Here is a 19,599-nt window from a genome sequence, read left to right on the forward strand (position 1 = left end):
TGCCAGAACAACAACCTCTCCCTCAATGTGAGCAAGACCAGTAGCTGATCGTGGACTACAGGAAAAGGCGGGCTGAACAGGCCCCCATTAACATCAAAGGGACTGTAGTGGAGCGGGTCGAGAGTTTCAAGTTCCTTGGTGTCCACGTCACGTACGAAATATCATGGTCCAAACATACCAAGACAGTCATGAAGAGGGCATGACAAAACATTTTCCCCCTCAGGAGACTGAAAAGATTTGGCATGGGCCCCCAGATCCTCAAAAAGGTCTACAGCTGCACCCTCGAGAGCATCCTGACTGGTAGCATCACCGCCTGGTATGGCAACTGCTCAGCATCTGAGCAACAAGGCGCTACAGAGTGTAGTGCAAAAGCTTCCTGCCATCCAGGACCTATATAATAGGTGGTGTCAGAGGAAAGCCCATAACATTGTCAGAGACTCCAGTCACCCAAGTTATAGACTGTTTTCTCTGCTACCGCACTGCAAGCAGTACCGGAGCGCCAAGTCTAGGACCAAAAGGCTCCAACAACATGATGCTGCCACCCCCGTGCTTCACGGTTGGGATGATGTTCTTCAGCTTGCAAGCATCCCACCTTTTCCCTCCAAACAAAATGATGGTCATTATGTTCATACGGTTCTATTTTTGTTTCATCAGACCAGAGGACATTTCTCCAAAAAGTAAGATCTTTGTCCCCATGTGCAGTTGCAAACTGTAGTCTGGCTTTTTTATGGCGGTTTTGGAGCAGTGGCTTCTTCCTTGCTGAGCGGCTTTTCAGGTTATGTTGATATGGGACTCGTTTTCACTGTGGAAATAGATACTTTTGTACTTGTTTCCTCCAGCAACTTGACACAGTTCTTTGCTGTGGTTCTGGTATTGATTTGCACTTTTCGCACCAAAGTACGTTCATCTCTAGGAGACAGAACACCTCCTTCCTGAGCGGTATGACGGCCGAGTGGTCCCATGGTGTTTATACTTGCGTACTATTGTTTGTATAGATGAACGTGGTACCTTCAGGCGTTTGGAAATTGCTCCCAAGGATGAACCAGACTTGTGTAGGTCTACACTTGTTTTTCTGAGGTCTTGGCTGATTTCTTTTGATTTTCCCATAATGTCAAGCAAAGAGGCACCGAGTTTAAAGGTAGGCCTTGAAATACATCCACAGGTACACCTCCAATTGACTCAAATTATGTCAATTAGCCTATCAGAAGCTTCTAAAGCCATGACATAATTTTCTGGAATTTTCCAAGCTGTTTAAAGTCAGTCAGTTTAGCGTATGTAAACTTCTGACCCACTGGAATTGTGATACAGTAAGTGAAATAATCTGTCTGTAAACAATTGTTGAAAGAATTACTTGTGTCATGCACAAAATAGATGTCCTAACCTACTTGCCAAAACTATAGTTTGTTAACAAGAAATGTGTGGAGTGGTTGAAAAAAGAGTTTTATTAAATCCAAACTAAGTGTATGTAAACTTCCGACATCAACTGTATGTGCTGAGTAAGAACTTAAACATAAACTCACTCATAAAAACAGCATTTCTTTGCTGTATTTGTAGACAGTCTCTATCTAGTCATGGTTTTAAACCATCTAGTCATGGTTTTAAATCTCAACTTTGCTGTAGCTTCCTTTTATTCCTGCTACGTTACTGCAGACACGGTCATCTGAGCCATCCGATTGGTCAGCGGTAGGCCTATATTGCACTTGATTTGCTCTAGGGGCCTGTGGGGAAGACAGAGTTTGTCCCTTCAGACACATGAAACGGTTCAAAATCTGAACACTTCGGCTTCCCGGCACGCAGGGCAGCTGAATCGGGTGCACCTACAGCCAACTGCACAAGAGGAATACAAAAAAAATAGGAACGCAATGCTTTAGAGTTGGGTTTTTTACAGAAATATTTGGGGATCGGCTAGAGATGCCTTGGGGATCGATCAGTCGATCACGATTGACCGGTTGGTGACCACTGATCTAACCCCTCTATTGACCTGAGAGAGAGAGAGAGAGAGAGAGAGAGAGTAGAGAGAGAGAGAGAAAGAGAGTAGAGAGAGAGAGAAACAGAAAGAGAGAAAAACACAGTCAGACAGGTCAGACAGACGGTCAGAGAGACAAACCGGGAGTGTGAGAGAGTGCAATCAAGAGAGAGGAGGAGTACAATCAAGAGAGAGAGGTACATTTGTCTAACAAGTCCAGTGTCTAGTGCCGAGCGATTTATGCCTTTTGAGGTCGGTTCGGTTTCCGTTAGATTATTACAAAATAATTACAGTTTTCAATTTCAATTTTTTTTTTAAACATTAAATGCACTATGCATTTTGTGGGTTGAATACTGTAACAGAATAAAACAATTAATAAAAGTCCCATGATGGTAGTGACTTCCCATTACTGCTTATCACTCATTAACCATCATTTATTCACATTACTTTAATAAAATATTTCAGTTGTTGTATATATTACATTTGTTTTATTTGATTAATTTATTATTTAATTCCAAGTCATCTGCGCAATGGATTTAGGTCATTGTAGTTAATTACAGCGTTTTATGCTCTAACCTATTGGAAATTTCAACTCCCTACTACTGTACATTGCACAGTTCAGGCGGGATCGGATTTATCTCAAGAGAAACTGTGCGATGTGCGCATTGAGCTAACAGAAAAAAACGAATGAAATGGAATTAAAATAATTGAACTAATTGGTCAATTAGTTGTTTAAAAAACAAAAAATAACCAACATTTCGGTTAATCACTCAGTGTCTACTCAAACTCTAGTTTGGGGGGTTCTATAGCATCAGGCTGTGTTCTGAGGAAGCCGACCAGGAGTTCATAGGTAGCGAACACCACCATGTTGACAGGGAAGGCACGTAGACAGTTGATACCCAAGCTCCTAAAGAACACCCCTGACCCCTCCATCCTGACTGTCTCTGTGATGCAGTGGACAAAGCCCTTGTATCTCTTGATATCCCTGGCTCCGTCCATCTGGAGGCGAGCCTTAATCACGTCCATGGGAGTACCCACTGTCCAGCCGGTCATACCAGCCACCCCGCCAGCCAGCATCACCCCTGTCCACTCTGAGAATCGCAAGAGATAGGGATTAGGGTTAAATGCTCTATCTATGAACTACAACAATAATTACTTTAACCATTTGTAGAGTAGAACACATTCATAAGAGGCCAACGTTGTATCCTGTTGAGGACAGAAGCCCACGCTTTGGACCAATAGAAAACCAGCTGGAGGGTCAAAAGGTAAGCTATGGACCAAATAGAATCTCACCCACCTGGTCCCTTCTTTCCAGTCGGGGTGAACCACTCACAGAGTGTGCTGTAAGTCAGGAAGTAGGTGGCGTAGGACGGTCCGTCTCTCAGCATGAGAGGCAGAGCTCCCCTGTAGAGCCCCAGTACCCCCTCCTCTCTGACGATGGTCAGGAGACAGTGGACGGGGCCGCGGTACTTGGGTTTGGGCAAGTTGGCCCCTTTTCTGGCTCGCATAGACTCTGTCTGACACTGCAGCCTGACTTTCACTATGTCGCCTGGTGACATCACTGTCACCTGAGAGACCAGAATAAGGAAACGCGACAGTCAGTGAATTCACATACAGGTTGGCAGTTACTCACTAATTACACTGTAACAGGACTACCATATTTTAAAACCAAATAATGTCAATAAATCAAATAAACTGTTATTGGTCGAGTACACATATTTTGCAGATATTATCGCAGGTGCAAAAAAATGCTTATGTTTCTAGCTCTAACAGTGCAGTAATACCTAACAGTACAAAACATTACACACAATTCCCTCAAGAAATTGAGAAATAAATTAAGGAATATCAGAACAAGCAATGTCAGAGTCCAGAATATAAATAAATATGTATATTATGGTGTGTACAGACAGTATGGGCAGTATGTGAATAGAAAAGGTGTGTACAGCAGTAGCTACATTGGATGAGCCTTGACTAGAATACAGAGTATACATTTGAAGTGGATAGAACAGTATGTAAACATTATTAAAGTGACCAGTGTTCAATGACTATGTACATAGGGCAGCAGTCTCTAAAGTGCAGGGTAGAGTACCGGGTGGTAGCCGGCTAGTAAAAGTGACTATGTTCAAGGCAGGTTAATGGGCGGAGGCCGGCTAGTGGTGACAATTTAACAGTCTGTTGGCCTAGAGATAGAAGCTGTTTTTCAGTCTCTCGGTCCCTGCTTTGATGCACCTGTACTGTCGCCGCCTTCTAGATGGTAGCAGGGTGAACAATAAGGTCCAAGTCTGGATAACATGACATTGTCCTCCCTTAGAAAGTAAATACATTGGTCATACAATCACAAATCCTGTGAAAGTTCATTCTGGAAAACAACAACAAAAGAATATATATACTCCTCACCGTAGCCACACCCCCGGCCAGGCCGGAGAGGAAGATTTCTGGTTTGGTGTTTGGGGTTCCTGGTCCTCCCCTCAGCTGACTGAGACACTGACGGCAGTTCCTGTACATCCCAAACACCACAGAGGAAGTCATGGAAACCGTGGTAACAGGCAGGGACATCCCCTTGAAGAAGCCATGGACCTGGAGGTACAGGAGAGAGAGGAGGGTGGGTCAGTGTGCTTCTCAGTTTAGACATTAAGATAAGGTGACTGATGAACCAACTGATTAGGACTGCTTGATGGCGGAAAGGATTGACACTCACCCCTTCTTTAGATAATGTTGTTATGAAGCAATGCCAAATTCCAGTGAACTGCTTCTGAGTTTGTATCCTCACCTGTCAACGTCAGGAAGAGTTCAGCCTAGCAGGAGTTATGTCATCACCAGAATAAGGCTCATGGCAACATCTTTAGGTATGTACAGTATCAGTCAAAAGTTAGGACACACCTACAAATTCAAGGGTTTTTCTTAATTTTTACTATTTTCTACATTTTAGAATAATAGTGAAGACATCAAAACTATTAAATAACACATATGGAATCACGTAGTAACCAAAAAAGTGTTAAACAAATCAAAATATATTTTATATTTGAGATTCTTCAAAGTAGCCACCCTTTGCCTTGATGACAGCTTTGCAGACTCTTGCCATTCTCTCAATCAGGTTCATGAGGTAGTCACCTGGAATGCATTTCAATTAACAATTAACATTTCAATTACAGAAAATAGCCCCAATTTGGTAAAAAGATCAAGTACATATTATGGCAAGAACAGCTGAAATAAGCAGTGAAATGACAGCCCATCATTACCTTAAGACATGAAGGTCAGTCAATAAATAACATTTCAAGAACTTATCAAGTTTCTTCAAGTGCAGTCGCAAAAACCATCAAGCGCTTTGATGAAACTGGCTCTCATGAGGACCATCACAGGAAAGGAAGACCCAGAGTTACCTCTGATGCAGAGGATACGTTCAATAGAGTTAACTGCACCTCGGATTGCAGCCCAAATAAATGCTTCACAGAGTTCAAGTAACAGACACATCTCAACATCAACTGTTCAAAGTAGACTGCGTGAATCAGGCCTTCATGGTCCGATTGCTGCAAAGAAACCACTACTAAAGGACACCAATAATAAGAAGAGACTTGCTTGGGCCAAGAAACACGAGCAATGGACATAAGACAGGTGGAAATCTGTCCTTTGGTCTGACTGAAGGAAAAGCAGCCAACAAGTGCTCAGCATATGTGGGAACTCTTTCAGGAATGTTGAAAAATCATTCTTCAGAAAGCTGGTTGAGAGAATGCCAAGAGTGTGCAAAGCTGTCATCAAGGCAAAGGGTGGCTGCTTTGAAGAATCTAAAATATATTTTGATTTGTTTAACACTTTTTGGTTACTACATGATTCTCTATGTGTAATTTCATAGTTTTGATGTCTTCACTATTATTATTCTACAATGTAGAAAATAGTACAAATAAAGAAAAACCCTTGAATGAGTAGGTGTGTCCAAACTTTTGACTGGTATGTTTTTTCTCCACTTCAATAAAACACATTAACATCAAAACACTTACCTTTACTGTATCAAGCGGATATCCCACAGCAACACCACATGCCCCTGTGTTTAGACAGAGGAATGGAAATGATAAAGACCACACACATAGCAGACTAGGTGACATTGTTATTACAATGTTATTATAGCTAGCTTGATTGGTGAATGATGACATCTGTGTTAGCTAACCATCTTAATTAAGCAAACTCCAGGTGTTACTGTGGTAACATGACCACATTTCTATCACCAAATGTAAATGAAGGAGTTGCTAAGACGACTAGATACATGTATGAGAGTACATATCAGTCTGCCATGCTGATCCTTGTTTACAACATCCTAACATTGTGATGGCATATCAATTTTGACTGCCACACAACATTAAATTGATACTTTGTAATACTGTAAAAAACGTATTTGACACAAAGTAACATACAGTAGGTGCATGAGGTGGCCTGGTTAATCAAGGAGGATAGACTGCCAAAGATGTTACTATGTTTAGAAAAGGATTAGGATTTGGGTTTTGAGGCCTTCTGGACATTCCTGAATTGAACTGTATTGAATTCAATGTTGGACAAAAAAACTGGGTTTGAATCAGGCAATGTTCCTCTCACGAACTCTACAAGCCAGAATGTTGAATACAATTTGTTGTCTATGCAGTTCGTTCTTTTGGCGGTAGGAATGTAAGACAATATATGCACAGGAAAGTATAATTACATCAACTTTTCAAAGCGCTGGTAGTGTGTTCAGATTTCTATCACCATGCACAGAACAATGTAATTGTATGCATGCATCTCATTGTATACATGTATTTTCATATTGAGCGCATGCTTCAGGTCATATAAATCTGAAGGCACTACCAGTGCTTTGAAAAGTGTATGTAATTATACTTCTCTGTGTACATATTGTCTTTACATCCCTACCGCCAAAAGAACCAACAGCATGAACATGGACAAAAGGTAATGTACCTTCAAATATAATTTTATTCAACATTCTGGGATATTGAGGTCGTGAAAGGAAACTTTCCTGATTCAAATGCAGATTACTGCCCGACAGAGATTTCAATGCAATTCTAAATCGGGTTTCCAGGCAACATTCTCCTGTACAATTATATAGACTATTATATATATAGACTCTCTATATACGCAGAGGCCTAGGCTGTTACGGTATAACCTCAAAAGCTCCCAAAAGGAGTGGGGTCACAAACTTCTATAACGAACGAACCTCTAAATATTATTGACGACGCACACATAATTCCTATGAATTATATTTTCCATGAGCTTGTTATTCAGGGCTCGGGCAACCGACATTAATATTAGGCGACGTTGTTTATAAATAACGCTATACAGCCTCGAGATCGCAATAGGTTACGTACCTCCTATGGATCCTGCCGCGAAATCGGCGATATGCATTCTTCAATCATAAGATAACTTGTGTGAAAACGATATCACTGCATGTTTCTCATGCTTCCACTGATTGTCGTTGTGTAAACTGTTTTCCCTGTTATAGAAGGACTATTCGAGCCAGTTATGTGAAGCTTCTGCGTCCTTCATACCAAAATACCACGTGTATGTTCGGTTGAGGGTTACGAAACAGAGGAGCCGAGTGTAGCCGAATAATGCCGAAGTTGCCATTGATAGGTTCGTGCGCTTCAAAACAGCCGTCGTGTCTAAGCAATGACAGTATATGAAGTGTCAAAGACACACTGAAACAGACATTGAATGGCTTTATCAAAGCTTTTGAAAAAATTACAAATGTAATAGGACTATAACAACATATTCAACATAAAAATGAACTATCCTTACAAATGCCCTCTAAGCAAATGTTATTCTAGCACACAACCAGTAATTGTTTAATGCTAAATATCTCAAGATACTCATTGAAGTAATGCTACGTTGAGAAACAATTCAGCTTTTTCTCTTAGAAAGAGGCATAAAGGCATATTGTGTCTTAAACGAGTGTCTAAAACGGAGAACTGTTCTGAAATTCATAATGTCATTGATAAGGTTAAAACGAGAAGTTTGAAAGGTGGTAGCTATTCCATGATATGCTCGCCCACACGTGACCTTGAATGTAGGTAGTTAAGCCATAACATATGGAATAGTTTCTATTTTGTCTAGGTTTGGCATATGTATGATATGGTAATCGCAATTTTCAGCAGCCAAATGTTTTTCAGCCCGTTTGCTTATTCGTAGAAACATCTATTTCCCTATGTACAATCGATATTATTTCAAACCTGCCACAATGATTAAAACGAGAGTTGGTTGTGGGTTTTTTTTCATCAATGACCAAAAGCGTCACACCGTATTGCTGACGCAAACTTGAAAGTGCGATTATTTTCATACACAACCAATAAACGTTGGGGGTAAGATTGAAAAGAGGGGTGGTGCCTTCGGCACTGTAATGTGATTGGATACGATGTTTACCCGAAGCAGGTAGTAAACACCTCCAATGCCATCTGTCAAAACGTTGGTCAAACAGACACAGGGTCGAGGTTACTACAGAGAGGGGATCGTAAAAGCACTTAGCTCGGATAGTTCATGGAGGTCGTGTAGCTACTCTATTCATACCTCAGTGATTCTAACGGCCGCAACAAGGAAATATTAGCTAGTAAGTTGATAGTACATTAGCCTAGCTACGAGACGAAGACTGTTGCCAACTAGCGCAGCTGTGTTTCATCAAACTGTGTAAGTGGCAAACGAATCGGCATCAAAAAGTATTAATTAACCGATATTTGACACTCTTAATCGCAAATTTGTACTGAAGAGTGGTGATGGACTTTCTCGCTGGCTGCATTGGCGGTAAGTCAGATTTGAAGCACATCAACCCAGGAGGCAGCTTTAGCTAACTACTGGCTGCACTAAGCCAATCAGGGAAGGCAAGCGCACCCATCCATCGTCATATGCTACCTATCGTCACACCACACACACACACAGATAATTGTCTTTAAACCAATTTGAGAAATTAATTCTTACATTGTGTCAATTTGTGTAAGCTATGTATGTCATTGAGATTGTTCAACTCTAGCCTTGTTCACATGATCACCCGGCTAACTACTGTAGGTAGTTAAATCGATAGTGTGTGACGATGCAATCCCATTCAGCGATTTAAACCGCATTTTTGTACTTGGCGCAAGTGGGTCGACAGGGCACGCAAGGTTAATTTTCCAAATGATATCTATATAAATGGGAAAACGTGTGACATAATGTAGATGTCTAGAACTTTTCAGACTGCATTAAAACCAGTAACTGACTCTGTGTGATTGTAACCATAGCCGCGGGAAGTAGAGGTGCTGAACTCCCTGAAAATAAAAAATATTTATACATTTTTATTATTATTATTATTACATTTTTTTTATTAAGGTAGTGCACTGCAGTAAAAATCACAGCATCCCCCATACCCAAACATCTTCGCTATGATTGTAACATCATATACCAGGAATAACAAACTCAATTTAACACCATAAGACACTGTAGCCTACAGTCTGAATAATTGTTAGCCATGACATTGTTGCAATGTAGATATATGCCTATTTGGTAAGTCAGGTCGGTGCAAGCCATATTTAGTCTGCTATCTGGTGTCAGAAAAAAGTAGGCCCTATGTGTCATAAAAGCTGGATACCAGGGGATAAGGGAAACCACCGTCAACATTTCAGGGTTAGACCTTATTTAGGAATCTGATGCCAGTAGTCTCCAATGTTACCTTGGTGATATTCTTCTTGATTAGATTTGTTTATAGGTGGTTGGTTCATAAAGTAGATGGATGGCCCTTCTCTCCAGGAAGACTAAGTTTATGTTGTTGAAAGTTAAAGGTCTACTTCTGGTGAAATTATTTATGATAAGTGATACATCCTGTGGTTTCAGTTACTGTCAATCAATGATTTATACGTCAAATAACAGGCATACAAAGTTACTTGTCAAAATTCAATGACTTGGCTATCGTTGGAGAAAGATCAAATTACTTCCTTCTTTCCTTCCTTCATTCTCACTTGGACATGGTCTAGAAATCCTACCACAGGTGTTTTCCAGCCACCCACAAGCCTCCTTAATGTCCTCTGTACACCCTGTGAAGAATGGAAAGCATTTAGTCCTATGTCCTGTAGCATTACATTTACATTTGACACTTTGATCATTGGTAATTTAGCAGACGGTCTTATCCAGAGCGACTTACGTGCATACATTTTTTAAATATTTGCAGACTGAAACAGATAACCTAAGATGGCTCTACTGTAAAAAGGATATGTATCTACACATACCCCTTCACAGACCAATCACACTCTCCCTCCTGCTGTCACTGGTCTGCTATGGAAGGGTCTAGTGTACATGTAAACCGATAGGGGAGGGATTCGCATGCTCAACGTTAGTGGAATGGCGTGAAAAGCCCGACTCAACTCAGAAGGTAACTTTAGTATTATGTGGGAATGTAAAGGCTATTAGATCCACTATTTGGAGGTGAGCCATAAACATACATGAGTGTAAACTATCCTCCATGTTGGCACCAGGTGTTCCATAACAATACTATTCTAATTGCTATTCCGACTAGAATGTGGTTATGTTGGAACTTTTGCTGCCAACATGGCACGCTGCAAAAGTGGGCGGCAGGTAGCTTAGTGTTTAAGAGCGTTGTGCCAGTAACTGAAAGGTTGCTGGTTCGAATCCCCGAGCTGATTAGGTGAAAAATGTGCCTGTGCCCTTGAGCAAGGCACTTAACCTTAATTGCTCCAGTAAGTCGCTCTGGATAAGAGCGCCTGCTAAATGACTCAAATGTAAATGATGACAAACCAAGCCTTTGAGCATTTGTGAATCAATTTTTCTTAAAACATGCATTAGGCTTTCAAAGCAATCATTCCAAGCTGACCTTAGGGGAATGAAAAACTTGCGTAGTTACTTTGTACCATAATATAAATGCAACATGTAAAGTGTTGGTCCCATGTTTCATGAGCTGAAATAAAAGATCCCAGAAATGTTCCATACGCACCCAAACTTATTTCTCTCAAATGTTGTGCACAAATATGTTTACAACCCTATTGGTGAGCATGTTTCTCCTTTGCCAAGATAATCCATCCACCTGACAGGTGTGGCATATCAAGAAGCTGATTAAACTTCATGATCATTACACAGGTGCACCTTGTGCGGGGGAAAGTAAAAGGCCACTCTAAAATGTGCAATTTTGTCACACAACACAATGCCAAAGGTGTCAAGTTTTGAGTGTGCAATTGGCATGCTGACTGCAGGAATGTCCACCAGAGCTGTTGCCAGATAATTTACTGTTAATTTCTCTACCATAAGCTGCCTCCAATGTTGTTTTGGAGAATTTGGCAGAACGTCCAACCCAAATCAAATCAAATTTTATTTGTCACATACACATGGTTAGCAGATGTTAATGCGAGTGTAGCGAAATGCTTGTGCTTCTAGTTCCGACAATGCAGTAATAACCAACAAGTAATCTAACTAACAATTCCAAAACTACTGTCTTATACACAGTGTAAGGGGATAAAGAATATGTACATAAGGATATATGAATGAGTGATGGTACAGAGCAGCATAGGCAAGATACAGTAGCTGATATCGAGTACAGTATATACATATGAGATGAGTATGTAAACAAAGTGGCATAGTTAGTGGCTAGTGATACATGTATTACATAAGGATGCAGTCGATGATATAGAGTACAGTATATACGTATGCATATGAGATGAATAATGTAGGGTAAGTAACATTATATAAGGTAGCATTGTTTATATATTTACATCATTTCCCATCAATTCCCATTATTAAAGTGGCTGGAGTTGAGTCAGTGTCATTGTCAGTGTGTTGGCAGCAGCCACTCAATGTTAGTGGTGGCTGTTTAACAGTCTGATGGCCTTGAGATAGAATCTGTTTTTCAGTCTCTCGGTCCCAGCTTTGATGCACCTGTACTGACCTCGCCTTCTGGATGATAGCGGGGTGAACAGGCAGTGGCTCGGGTGGTTGATGTCCTTGATGATCTTTATGGCCTTCCTGTAACATCGGGTGGTGTAGGTGTCCTGGAGGGCAGGTAGTTTGCCCCCGGTGATGCGTTGTGCAGACCTCACTACCCTCTGGAGAGCCTTACGGTTGAGGGCGGAGCAGTTGCCGTACCAGGCGGTGATACAGCCCGCCAGGATGCTCTCGATTGTGCATCTGTAGAAGTTTGTGAGTGCTTTTGGTGACAAGCCGAATTTCTTCAGCCTCCTGAGGTTGAAGAGGCGCTGCTGCGCCTTCTTCACGATGCTGTCTGTGTGAGTGGACCAATTCAGTTTGTCTGTGATGTGTATGCCGAGGAACTTAAAACTTGCTACCCTCTCCACTACTGTTCCATCGATGTGGATAGGGGGGTGTTCCCTCTGCTGTTTCCTGAAGTCCACAATCATCTCCTTAGTTTTGTTGACGTTGAGTGTGAGGTTATTTTCCTGACACCACACTCCGAGGGCCCTCACCTCCTCCCTGTAGGCCGTCTCGTCGTTGTTGGTAATCAAGCCTACCACTGTTGTGTCGTCCGCAACCCGCCTCACAACCGCAGACCTCATGTAACCACGCCAGCCCAGGACCTCCACATCCGGCTTCCTCAACTGCGGGATCATCTGAGACCAGCCACTCGAACAGCTGATGAAACTGAGGAGCATTTCTGTCTGTTATAAAGCTCTTTTGTGAGGAAAAACTCTTTCTGATTGGGTGGGTCTGGTTGCCCAGTGGGTGGGCCTGGCTCCCCTATGGGTGGGCCTATGCATTTCCAGGCCCACCCATGGCTGCACCCCTGCCCAGTCATGTAATATCCATAGATTATGACCTAATGAATTTATTTCATTTTACGATTTCCTTATATAAACTGTAACTCCGTAAAATCGTTGACATTTTCACATTTTTATATATTTTTGTTCGGTATAGATGCAAAAAGTGAAAGAGAATTTTAAATAACTCAACTTACAAATTACCCAGGGTACTGTTAGTTTGCTGGTAGTTTTTTCTGCTGTAGCTACCTAAGGTATTGTAAAATATGACCAAAATGGCCCTTTGCCTGCCGGTTGCCAAGGGCACAAGTAATCGTGTCAGTTTCTCTTTTAAGGTAAGGATTTATGGTAGGGACATCCCAAGGATCACATGCCAACTGCTGTTCTTTTCCTCGCTTACAAAAGGAGGCCGGCTCTGATTGGCTGGCTGTGGCACAGCAGGCGCTTAGTAAGGATTATCCTTACTCTTCTAGCCAGTCCCAGAGAGGCACAGACAGACCAAAGACAGAGAGATGGCCTACAGCCACAGAGTTCTGCAAGCTCAGTTTGGGTTGTAGCATTCTGTTGGTGCACTACACATTCCAACCTTCAATAATGTTGTTTGTTTTGGAACGTTTGATGCCAGTTTGGAGTATAGTCTGTCAATATCAAGGCCTATAGCAGGACAGTTGCTGTCAGGGCCCAGGGGCTAAGGTTTCACTCTGTATTCAGAGCCATTGGGAGTGGATGAGAGGGCTTCTACACATGTTATGTACAGTACCTTCCAGAGCAGTCGCTTGAACAAAGTTATTCCTGAAGGAGACTCAGTCTCTCCCCAGTGGCCTTGCCATATATGAGGCAGCGGTCCATCATAACTAGATTCAAATACTATTTTAAATCATTTTAAATACTTTGCCGGTGCTTGATTGAGCCAGCCTGGCTAATGGACTAATATAATAATTTCAACTGTGAACCCTGCCCGTCTGGCACGCAAGGCAGGCTGGAGCAAATGCTTCAACTATTTGAAAGATTCTAAAATGGTATTTGAACCCAGGTCTGCTGTCGGTCTACAGTTAGGCTACAGGTTGATGGCTACAGGGTTTCCATTTCCTGATGTGATGTCCTCTGTGGGGTGAGAGCCAACATTAAAAGGCTTATGTTTACAATTTCTGTCGTTGAGATCTGAATAGCGGACATGGCTATTTATTTAGTTTACAGAAACAATGTTATGGTTGCTATAAATAACTTCTTCTTTTTTCCTACCAGAATAAAACTTCTCAAACTATCTGTGTATCACATAGGCTACGGTCATTTTTACTTGTCTTTTTTTTTTAACAATCTGCTCTCGGTTAAGTATAGCGTAGTCTATCCTGTCTGACTGCTGTCTCGTTCTTCTTTTCAGGTGCTGCCGGAGTCTTAGTAGGGCACCCTTTTGACACGGTTAAGGTGAGTGTCTTAGTAGGGCACCCTTTTGACACGGTTAAGGTGAGTCTGGTTGTTCTCCTTTTGGGCTTTTCTTTCCATTATATGAAAATAAAGCTTGCAGTCACTAAGTTCAATAGTTGCTGCTTGTCTCAAACAACCATAAAAAGCAGCAATACAGTGTAGTAAGGGGAAATTGATGACTGAATTCTCCACACTATAACAGATGCTATTTTGTTTGTATGTATGCTACTGATTTCATACACATCCTGCTTGCGTAGGTCTAATGATTGTGGAAGATTTCCTTGTTAATGTAACAAGGACTTTCTTCGTTTCACAGAAAAGGTCTTACTGTGTTAGTAGATACTTCTACACAACCGTACACTGTAGTAAGTACAGCAAAGGTCAACCCATCCACCTGTCTCGCTCTCTGTCACTTTGACTCTTATTTTTGTTGAACCACAACAAGAATAGGACTCGTCCCCATCCCCTATCAACATTTTGATGTCTGAGTTTACCAAGTTGTGTCAGAAAAATCTTGTTTATATACTTCATGGCAGTACATACACTATATACAAAAGTATGGGGACACCACTTCAAATTAGTGGATTTGGCTATTTCAGCCACACCCATTGCTGACCGGTGTATAAAATCGAGCACACAGCCATGCAATCTCCATAGACAAACATTGGCAGCAGAATGGCCTTACTAAGAACTTAGTGGCTTTCATCTTGGCACTGTCATAGCATGCCACATTTTCCAACAAATCAGTTAGTCAAATTTCTGCCCTGCTTAGAGCTGCCCCCGGCAACTGTAAGTACTGTTATTGTGAAGTGGAAACGTCGACAACACCTCAGCCGCAAAGTGGTAGGCCACATAATCTCACAGAACGGGACCGCTGAAGCCCCTATCATGTACAAATTGTCTGTCCTTAGTTGCAACACTCACTACTGAGTTCCTAAATGTCTCTGGTTGCAACATCAGCACAAGAACTGTTTGTTGGGAACTTCATGAAATGGGTTTCCATGGCCGAGCAGCTGCACACAAGCCTAAGATCACCATGCACAATCCCAAGTTTCGGCTGGAGTGGTGTAAAGCTTGCCACCATTGGACTCTGGAGCAGTGGAAACATGTTCTCTGGAGTGATGAATCACGCTTCACCATCTGGCAGTCCGATGGACGACTCTGAGGTTGCCGGATGGCAGGAGAACGCTACCTGCCAACTGTAAAGTTTGGTGGATGAGGAATAATGGTCTGGGGCTGTTTTTCATGGTTCGGGCTAGGCCCCTTAGTTCCCGTGAAGGAAATCTTAGCATACACAGCATACAATTACATTGTAGATGATTCTGTGCTTCCAACTGTGACAACAGTTTGGGGAAGACCCTTTCCTGGTTCAGCGTGACAATGCCCCCTGTGCACAATGCGAGGTCCATACAGAAATGGTTTGTCGAGATCAGTGTGGAAGAACTTGACTGGCCTACACAGAGCAGTGTCTTCAACCCCCTCGATTACCTTTGCGATGAATTGGAACTCCAACTGCAAGCCAGGCCTAGTCGCCTAACATCAGTGACCGACCTCACTAATGCTCTTGTGGCTGAATGGAAGCAAGTACCCGTAGTAATCTTCAAACATATAGTGGAAAGCCTTCTCAGAAGAGTGGAGGCTGTTATAGCAGCAAAGGGGGGACCAATGCAATATTAATGACCATGATTTTGGAATGAGATGTTCGACGAGCATGTGTCCACATACTTTTGGTCATGTAGTGTATAATTGTGTGTATTGGTAAGCTATTCTGTATTCCCTCATTTTTGTTCCTATGTTGTGATACTGTTGTCAGGAAGTGTTGGTTTGTTCATTAGGGATGCTGTTTGGCCATCCAGGTTATCTTTGACCTTGACCTGTGTGTGTGTGTTGCAGGTGAGACTCCAGGTTCAGAATGTGGACAAGCCTCTCTACCGCGGGACCTACCACTGTTTCCAGTCCATCGTTCGGCAGGAGTCGGTAAGTCCTACCTAAATCTTTATCATTAAGTGGAAGCTGCGTCTCCAATTTAACTTTAAACAGGCGATGAGCTCATGTTAAGTTGTCATGTTTGGTATATTATAGTCCTATAGGCTTCAGATTTGTTTGATGAGACTTTGGCCACTCTCTCATCAACACAACCAGATTGAAGTCTGCTCTGCTTGAGGTCAGTTTGTCCTAAGCGCTGATCCTAGACCTGTCTGTTTCAGACGACCTCACCTGTCTTGTCTTGTGACTGATTGTTATGGGCCTGATAGAATACTCACAGAGCTGATGGGTGTGAGAGAGGCAGTAGCACAGAGCTAGCTCTACAGTGCAAACATATTTAACTGTGCGACCTGGAATTTTTATTCAAGAGCACTTTTTATTTAAGAGCGCTAGTGTCCCTTGAAAAATGAAGGATTCTACCCTTATTACCCCAAATATTTTTCATTGTGCTGCTAAATTTGTGTGCCTACGTTTTCCACACATGCTCCTAATTAAAAAAAGGTAAGCGTAGCGCCCTGTAGCAAAATATGGGCATTGTTAATATGTATTTTGGTTTGTGTTCTGTTAACTTTCTAAGGGTTTTAACAAGTTTATGAATGAATCTACAATATCCATTGAGTTAGAATTATGTGTCTCACTCTTTTCATGCTCCACATGAGTCCATAGCCTGAAATATAAAATGTTTTTAATTTCTCCCTTTCTCCCTCTCTTTGCCTGACCCATCTCTCCCTCCATCACCCCCCACCCCAGATGTTTGGGCTGTACAAAGGCATCGCCTCCCCCATGATGGGCCTAACCTTCATCAATGCCATAGTGTTTGGAGTGCAGGGAAACGCTATGCATTACCTGGGCCACGACACCCCTATGAACCAGTTCCTGGCCGGGGCCGCAGCCGGAACCATCCAGTGTGTCATCTGCTGCCCCATGGAGCTGGCCAAGACACGCATGCAGATGCAAGGTAGGGATTATCAAAAAGATGGGCTTTTAATGTCTCGTTCAAAACAACTGAGAACTCAAAAATCTCAGACTTCAGTGCATTCAAGACAACCGGCAACTCAGGAAAAAAATACCTCTGACTGGGAAAAATAGTTTTGAACGCTCATCCAAATCGGAATTCCAAGCTGGAAACTCCGGCATCTTTCTAGAGCTCCGACCTGGAGGTCAACATCATAATTTAATCATAATTTTTTCTGCTTTCCCAGTTGTCTTGAAAGCACCATTTTAATCCGAGGAAAATAGGGGAGATAACTACTGTTCTCTCCAACTGCTTAAAATGGTCTGAATTAGAAAATGGTGCTTTTCTTTACACGTGTGTCATGGTGAGGTATAAACCAGTTCATCTGACCACTAGATGTCCTTGTATACCCATGCATGTAATAGATGCACACGTATTTTAATTGAAGTTGCTATATGTTATGAAGAAAGTCATGAACAAGTATTGGACATTTTTTTTGACAACCTTGGGGACCATTGTTGATAATTCGATATATTGATTTGAGTGAAGTATGTTGTGATGACCTTACCGTTGTTGCAAGCATGCAACACTGCCTTAGGAGAGTGCAATATCTTGATTTGATGAGGTATTTGTTACTTTGAGATAACAAAAACTGTTGTCAACAATTGCATGAATACTTTACTGGGCAAAAGTGTTCCATGTTTCATTTATTGGTTTCCCCAGTATTTGGTGGTGGAGCAACTTCACTAACTAGCCAGCAAGTTAAACAATTTGTGGATTGTACTCTGCCTTTTCAAGCTAGCGACTTAGCTACCTCCTTAGCGAACAATCATTTCTAAGAAGCACATTCTGTGTAGTTGATGTTTGTGCAGATGTTTTTGTTCTAGTTAGCAAATGTTTCTAGCTAAGTTGTCAAATGTTTGTCATTTTAGCTTATCTGAGCTAGCTAGCATAATGTACTCGGTGCACTGCCCCTACACTGTTGGAAAGCGTGTGTACCATAGACGGATGGGTTGTTTAGCAACAAAGCCGATGCATACTCAACTTTGGGGCAAAACAAAGTGGGTTGCCTTAGTATCAAAGGATTATTGACAACATGTTAACTATATTGTAAACTGTAACACAATACACACATTTTTTCTCTAATACATAGTTACAGTCGTTGGTTAGCTAGCTAGCAATTGTTTTGCCATATTAGCATTGACGTGACATAAGTGAAAACACCTAAAAACAAGACATGTTATCAAGAACAACATACAACTAGCTGAAACAAGCCACCTACGATTCTCCACATGGCCGCTTCTTGTCATTGCTGCTAGAGATCTGACCATTCAGAATCATAACAACACACTGCCTTTTTCCTCTGCAACGCGCATGCATAATTCTGGTGACATTGTCAACCCACCCGTCTATAGTATCAGTTTTTAACGGGTTCACTAATGGCACTAACTATTAAAACATTTTTCAAAACACTAACACAAAACATGTATGGCCACCGATTTCATGTTTCTCCTAGCGTCAACTTTTCCATATTGGTACCCATCACTAGTATTGATAATTATACTGTGTTACTAAGGCACTGGGGAGAAGAAGTCCAAGAGGAAGCTGTACAAGAACTCCCTGGACTGTCTGGCCCGTATCTACAAGCGGGAGGGGCTGTCGGGGGTGAACCGTGGCATGGTTACCACGCTGATCCGAGAAACCCCCGGTTTTGGGGTCTACTTCCTGGCCTATGACGTCCTGACTCGCTCCATTGGCTGTGAACCTGACGACCACTACATGATCCCCAAACTGCTATTCGCCGGTGGGATGTCCGGGATTGCCTCTTGGCTCTCCACCTATCCAGTGGATGTGATTAAGTCCCGCCTCCAGGCGGATGGGGTGGGTGGGGTCTACCAGTACACCAGCATCGCTGACTGCGTGCGGCAGAGCGTGAGGAGGGAGGGGCTCAGAGTGTTCACGCGAGGTCTTACCTCCACCCTGCTCAGGGCGTTTCCCGTCAATGCTGCCACCTTCGCCACCGTCACGCTGGTGCTGCTGTACGCACGGGGAGTGGAAGAGGGGCCCAAAGACTGTGAGCTGGGGCCCCCAAACACAGCTCACCACACACAACTACCGCAGCAGACCCAGGCTTCCAGCTTGTGATCTGAGTCTGGAGGTGTTACTCCCACCAAAGCTGCTCTACTGTGGGGTGGGGGAGGGAAACCCATTGGGACCCAATGCCCTTTGAATCGCTGAGTATGGAAACCCATAGACTCCTGATATAGCTATATGTACACTACCGTTCAAAAGTTTGGGGTCACTTAAAATTTCATTAAAATCACATCAACAACAAAAAATCCATTAAAATCACATCAAATTGATCAGAAATGCAGTGTAGACATCGTTAATGTTGTAAATGACTATTGTAGCTGGACCCGGCTCTTTTTTTTTTATTGGAATATCTACATAGGTGTACAGAGGCCCATTATCGGCAACCATCACTCCTGTGTTCCAATGGCACGTTGTGTTAGCTAATCCAAGTTTATCATTTTAAAAGGCTAATTGAT

General features: G+C 42.3%; 2 protein-coding genes across 5 annotated transcripts; one reads left to right on the top strand and one right to left on the bottom strand.

The window, feature by feature from the left end:
* Positions 1 to 2,436: 2,436 nt before the first annotated feature.
* On the bottom strand, positions 2,437 to 7,627 carry slc25a47a (solute carrier family 25 member 47a). Its single transcript, XM_024378713.2, has 6 exons — positions 7,312 to 7,627; positions 5,962 to 6,005; positions 4,665 to 4,736; positions 4,364 to 4,543; positions 3,264 to 3,534; positions 2,437 to 3,057 (listed from the first exon to the last, which is right to left on the bottom strand). The coding sequence occupies exons 1-6, from the start codon at positions 7,346 to 7,348 to the stop codon at positions 2,744 to 2,746; spliced, it is 918 nt and encodes a 305-aa protein (XP_024234481.1). The 5' UTR covers positions 7,349 to 7,627; the 3' UTR covers positions 2,437 to 2,743.
* Positions 7,628 to 8,390: 763 nt separating this feature from the next.
* Positions 8,391 to 19,402, top strand: LOC112217855 (mitochondrial basic amino acids transporter). Of its 4 annotated transcripts, none has more exons than XM_024378442.2 (5): positions 8,391 to 8,737; positions 14,066 to 14,148; positions 16,003 to 16,086; positions 16,846 to 17,053; positions 18,627 to 19,402. In XM_024378442.2, exons 1-5 carry the CDS (start codon positions 8,710 to 8,712, stop codon positions 19,193 to 19,195), a joined length of 972 nt encoding a protein of 323 aa, XP_024234210.1. In that variant the 5' UTR covers positions 8,391 to 8,709; the 3' UTR covers positions 19,196 to 19,402. The 4 variants fall into 4 exon arrangements, with proteins under 4 accessions (XP_024234210.1, XP_024234211.1, XP_024234214.1 ...); XM_024378443.2 differs by having other exon boundaries at positions 14,066 to 14,109; XM_024378446.2 differs by having other exon boundaries at positions 8,391 to 8,623; positions 14,066 to 14,109.
* The last annotated feature ends 197 nt before the right edge of the window (positions 19,403 to 19,599 follow it).

Source organism: Oncorhynchus tshawytscha, linkage group LG18 (assembly GCF_018296145.1).
Source record: "Oncorhynchus tshawytscha isolate Ot180627B linkage group LG18, Otsh_v2.0, whole genome shotgun sequence".
Taxonomy (NCBI): Eukaryota; Metazoa; Chordata; class Actinopteri; order Salmoniformes; family Salmonidae; genus Oncorhynchus; species Oncorhynchus tshawytscha.